Raw genomic sequence first — 6,066 nt, forward strand, 5'->3', positions numbered from 1 at the left:
ACCTTCTTAATTTTTTAAATTTCATATAAAAATATTCCCACGTACATTCCCTATCCAAAGCCCCTCCTAATTGTGCCACACTTTTACTGCGACACTATCCCCATCCCAACATAACTTCTCTCTTTGTCAATCGTTTCCTCGATTCCGACGCCCCAGCTACCTTCCCGCTCTTCTCTCTTACCCTCCTAACACTCCTACAATCACAAAATTGCCACCACCATAACTGAACCAAAGAGGACTGCAAAAAAAAAAAAAAAAAACACTATAAATAAATGACTTCCGTGTTCCATGCTTGCCATTCCCCCACTCCCCTACTTCCCTTGCAAGTGCCAACGCTCTCAACCTCCACGTCCTTCGGTTTCATTTCCTTCCTCATCTTTCTCCCGCAGGTGTCAATCTGACGCACGCTTCATGGCCACAAGTGTCAAGACGGCTGCCTGGACCACGCCCGACGGAAGTGCGTTGCAGGATGGGATCTCGGAATATTTCGACAAGTCGTCTGGGTTTTGGGAAGACATTTGGGGTGACCATATGCACCATGGCTTTTACGACCCGGATTCCAATGTTTCGGGAACCGATCATATAGCCGCCCAGATCCGAATGATCGAAGAATCGCTCCGTTTCGCTGGAATATCGGGTTGGTTTTGTTTGTATATTTTTCAATCCACGTGTCAGTTTTCTGATGACAGATGGTTATGTTGTGGAATTTAACGTTATTTTTGGTTAAGACAACAGTGTCAACGTCAGTGTTTGCAGACGAAGATCTCTAAAAGTCTGCAACTGGCAAATGGCTTGACTGAACGGCGGCTATCGATGATTTTAATTAATTAAAAGAAAAACATAATTATTAAGGTTTTTTTTTTTTAAATCTGCAAGGAGAACCGAGAATTTATTAGGCTTAGTTTAATATTATTGTATGGTAAGAATATAATTTTAAATTTTAAATTAAAATTATACATTTAAAATTTTATATTAAGAATATGAATTTTTATTATAATTAGACTATTGATATTATTAAATGTCAAATACTTATTTGAATTTATTGAGATTGATTGAATTTTAAAGTAATTCTATTTTAATAATTTTGATAATTAGATAATATTCACTTATTTTCAAATTTAAATTATATAATTGTAATAAAATAAAAAATTATAATTTAATTTCTTGCAATAAAAATATTAATGTTTATTTTTATTTTTTATAAAAAAATTATTATTGTGACCAAATTGCAAATTTTTCAAAATTAAATAATCAAAATAAATATTTTTAAGAACTAAATGATCGAAATTTATTTAATTTTTTAAAATTTATAATATAACATCAGTAATGTCACATAACTTATTAGATAATATGGTTGTTCATGTTTCCATCACTATGAGGTGAGGTTTCCGAAATTAATTTTTTTGGGGTCAATTTTTAGGCTCCAATTAAAGAAACAGATTCAACTTTCAAATATTCCATGTATCTCTTTACACTGTTTACTTTAATTTAATAATTGATAGTTAGTTAGAGTTGGACCTGAGCTAGTTATAGATCGCCACATACGTATCAAAGATTGATCCTGTCCCCTTTCCGATTTAGGCAATTTGTTTATTTTTTAATCTTTAACTGACCACCTGGCTTAACAATTAAGTCTCTCTGTTGTCCATTGGTTACAAAAAGATAACGGTAATTTGTTTTATTTTGTCTGATTTGCATTAAATTTGTGTAAAATTCAAAAAAATATTTATTAAATTCATATAAATATATCAATATATATTTTCAATTTGATTTCGTAAATGATATCGTATTATATTTAAAATTATTAGATTTAGCTACAAATCATATTTTTATGCAAATTAAATTGATTAATTGTCTCCTTTTAATTTATGTAATAGGAGTTGGTTGGCTCGCATCGAATGTCTGTTTTTACCTAAGAAAAGAGTTTGTTGTATCTATTTCAAATATTATGTTTTATGTGGGTTTTACGTGAATTTGTTAAAAAGAAAAAGGAAAAAAAAATGCTTCTAACGACTACCTAACTTAGGTATGACTTAATAGTTAATACTTTAGTAAAAAAAAATATTTGTAATATTGGAAAAATATTTTTGAAGAACTGAAAATTAAAATTAAAATTTTGTTTCAGAGAACAAAATGAAACGTTCTATTTTAATACAGAATTATTATGTTTATTGTATTTTAGTCATTTGGTTTTTTAATCAAATATAATTCGTTTAGTAAGTTTTGGGAAGCAAACTGTAGACAAGAAAAAATAAGCACTGAAAGTGACATCCAATCGTAGCCTTAATTGAATGCCGAAATTAACAAATTTCATTAGTCTTGTAGCTCTGTTTCTTCTTGATCTATAGAATGCACCCCAGGCCTTTGTTGGCTGGTACCATAAATGAAGATGAACTTCTAACAATTGATTTTACCTCTGAATTGGCTTTCAGAGGACCCAGCAAAGCAGCCCAAGAGAATAGTTGATGTTGGGTGTGGGTTAGGGGCCAGCTCTAGATACCTAGCAAGGAAATATGGAGCAGAATGCCAAGGCTTTACTTTGGGCGCAGTTCAAGCTGGAAGGGCCAATGTTCTTGCGAAAGCTGAAGGACTAGCTGACAAAGTATGTGCAAACTCTCAGTTTTCTACATGCCAAGCCTTTATCCTGTTCCTATATAAGGCAATTTTACATTGACAACATTATTATCACTTCATAATCGTCTTCAGTTGATAAAGCGGTTTTGTTTCTCCATGCCAATCCCATGTTTATGTGATATTTGCGTATATTTAGTTTTGTTGATGGAAATATGGCTCTAAGATTACTACATGCTTAAAATAACACTGTCCCATATTAGCAGGTTTCATTTCAAGTTGCAGATGCTTTGAACCAACCATTCCCTGATGGGCAATTTGATCTAGTTTGGTCTATGGAAAGCGGAGAACACATGCCTGATAAAGCTAAGGTTTGCTTTGTCCCAATTAATATGTTACATTTTGTTGTTATCCTTTCAAGTTTGACTTGTTGAGCTGCATAGAACTCTGGCATCCATGCTTCTTGAATTTTCTTCATTTTTTTATTATATCAACTTATGTTAATTTCTTCCCTGCCTCCAAAACTGGCAGTTTGTTAATGAGTTGGCGCGAGTTGCAGCTCCTGGAGGCACAATAATAATAGTGACAGAGTGCCGTAGGGATCTTGGTCCATCTGAAAAGTCTTTGCAGCCGTGGGAGAAAAAGCTGCTAAACAGGATATGTAATGCTTTCTATTTACCGGAGTGGTGTTCTACTTCTGATTATGTCAAATTACTGCAGTCCCTATCTCTCCAGGTAATTACTTCTTTGAATAGGCTAAAACCCTCTTTCAAATATTTCATTCAATTCAAATGCTTGTATAACCTTTTGATGAGACATGATAGTTGAATTAATCACTATGATGAAAACAAACTAGTTAATTTTGCCGACTGACTGGCCAAAACTCTGAGCAGATGTGATGTTTGTAACAATCCGGTTTTACCGGGTTAATAAGTCTACTTTTGCACTTGTAACACAATTTACAAGTTGCAATGCAGGATATAAAGGTTGCCGATTGGTCTCAGCATGTTGCACCATTTTGGCCAGCAGTGAAACGCTCCATATTGACATGGAAGGGCTTCATATCGCTGCTACGAAGTGGTAACTAAATCTAGCACTATTTGCAAGATTTTAGATTCCTTTCTCTGCTTTAGTTTCATTTGCATAATTAAGAAAGGGAATCATTTCATGACAATAACTCTTTTAAACAAGCTGATAGGAGCATGTGAGTAAATTAGATCATACTTATAAAGGTAGTTCTCATTTACCAGAACTGTTGTTAGTGAAGGGAAGAAGAATTATCGGTTTTGGTTGATTTCTAGGTCTTGTTCCATATTTGCATGCATTCACATACATAAGCTTGCTACTTTTGGGGATATGATTTAATAATTTATTTTTTTATTTTTGGTTAAAAGTGAATTTTTCTTGTTCTTGATTTTGCTCGTATTGTGAGTTGATTAGGATTAAAAACCATAAAAGGTGCATTGATGATTCCATTGATGATCCAAGGACATCAGAAGGGCGTGATCAAGTACGCTATCATTACCTGCCGGAAACCTGAGTAAATCAGCACCACAACCAAATGTTTGGAGTGTATTGATTCTGCTGCATTCAAATGTTGGTAGACGGTTGAGGATGGTGCATTATTGAAACATCAGCATTCATAACTCAACTTCAGAGTGATAATAGGAGGCCAGTTGTTTGCGATAAAATGAGGCTGGAGTTTTCCACTCATTTCTGGAACTGTTGATTGCTTATATAATAGGACAATCAACTTATATAATGTACGTTCAATTGTGATATTTTCATCGTTTGTAAATCTTGATTCAGGAGTTTTAATGTTCAACCTTGTCTGGCCTGCAAAGTCACTTTATCAACAAAATCGCTTATTCGGCCATAATCATTAAATTTTATAAAGGAAGAAAAGGAGTAGAAAGGAACAGCAAGAGTATAAAAAATAGAACATAAGCTAAATTTATTACGCCGTGATTTATTTAATTAATTAATGAATTTTAAAATATTATTTGTAATCATTTACTAAATTTAATAAATAAATATAAATGAACAGAAGTTTATGAATTATTCTTCAAATGTTCTCTTCATTTACATTTTTATATTATAGAAGAATTAAATAAAAAATTTTTTTACTATATTTATGATCTATTTTGAAGGAATAAAATGTTTATTTCTTATCCCAGCTCCCAATTAGTTTATTTTGGTTTGAGATGAACACCAAAAGAAGCTGTAGTCCTTTCTCTTACGAGTACCGATAGTTAAAAGGTATAACCAAATCAAATATGAATGATTAATGTTACTATATTCATTGTTTGTTAAGATTGTATTCAATAAAAATTTTTTATTCCATGCTCAAGATTAATTTAGGATCGATTCATTTAAATTAAATAAATTCATTCATAAATATTAAATAAATAATTTTTAATTATTTGATTTAATGATCAAAACAATCTTAAAAAAGGTATTAAAGTTGAGGTTCGAACCCCAACTTTCTCCCTTTTTCTTAATGTAAGGCTCTGTCTTTTTTGAATGATCAAAAAAAATATTAAATAAATATATTTATAAATATATAACTGAAAATAAATAAATATAAATTAATAATTAAAAAGTTGGTTTTTTAAACCACTAACTTGAACTTTTAAGAATGAAAAAGACATATCTATTTATAAAGAGTTTCTTAATATATATTTACAAAAGAGTTTCTTTCTTACATTGGTTTTTCAAGTTATACATGGGATAGAAAGATTTTAAATAAAAAGTCTCCTTTTTTATTATTCATTTTAGGTGTTTAAAAATTATATTTATAATAATATCTTTTAAAATATTATGAAAGATTTTTAATATGTGTTAAATGTATTTTTCAGCATATTAATATTATGTTAAAGTATATTTAATCATAAAATAATCATTTTAAAAGAAATAAAATATAAATAAGTGTGTAATAAATTATTTACAAATGTTAAACGGGTTTTTCTTTTTTTTTAACATAGAAGAACGAAATTTTGTGTTCCGTACATTTATCAAACAAAATTTTAATCTATTGTTGGTGGCTCTAACCTAAATGATTTAATCAATGCCCTTAACTTTTCTTGAGATATAATCAATGCAATTACTTAATGAATCACTCAACTATTTGATTGAATGATAAATACATGTATTTTCTTGCTTAAAAGTCATGGGTTTGAATATCTTTTTCACTAATTCTTTATTCCGTCTGTGAATATGTTTTATATAATGTATGATCAAAAGAATTTCGTTGGTTCTGTCATAAATGATTATTTCAGTATATATATATATATATATTTCTTTTATTTTTAGAATTTAAAAAATGTAATAACTAAATGAAGTTTAATTAGAAAGTTTTAAAACACCATTTTAAAGATATTTTTAAAGTATCACATCGGATGATTCATTCTATTTGAATTATCGCCTCTGTCAACAGTTAGAAAAGACAATAATCTCATTTTCTTCTTTTGCTTTTTGATTTCTTGTACTTATCAT

General features: G+C 30.3%; 1 protein-coding gene across 1 annotated transcript; it reads left to right on the forward strand.

Moving 5' to 3' along the window:
* The first annotated feature begins 215 nt into the window (after nucleotides 1-215).
* On the forward strand, nucleotides 216-4,414 carry LOC111277748 (gamma-tocopherol methyltransferase, chloroplastic-like). Its single transcript, XM_022864157.2, has 6 exons — nucleotides 216-637; nucleotides 2,433-2,602; nucleotides 2,838-2,942; nucleotides 3,103-3,306; nucleotides 3,549-3,651; nucleotides 4,012-4,414. Exons 1-6 carry the CDS (start codon nucleotides 289-291, stop codon nucleotides 4,113-4,115), a joined length of 1,035 nt encoding a protein of 344 aa, XP_022719892.2. The 5' UTR covers nucleotides 216-288; the 3' UTR covers nucleotides 4,116-4,414.
* The last annotated feature ends 1,652 nt before the right edge of the window (nucleotides 4,415-6,066 follow it).

The sequence above is a fragment of the Durio zibethinus genome, chromosome 7 (genome assembly GCF_047325235.1).
Source record: "Durio zibethinus cultivar Kanyao isolate XHJ-2024 chromosome 7, ASM4732523v1, whole genome shotgun sequence".
NCBI classification, from domain to species: Eukaryota; Viridiplantae; Streptophyta; class Magnoliopsida; order Malvales; family Malvaceae; genus Durio; species Durio zibethinus.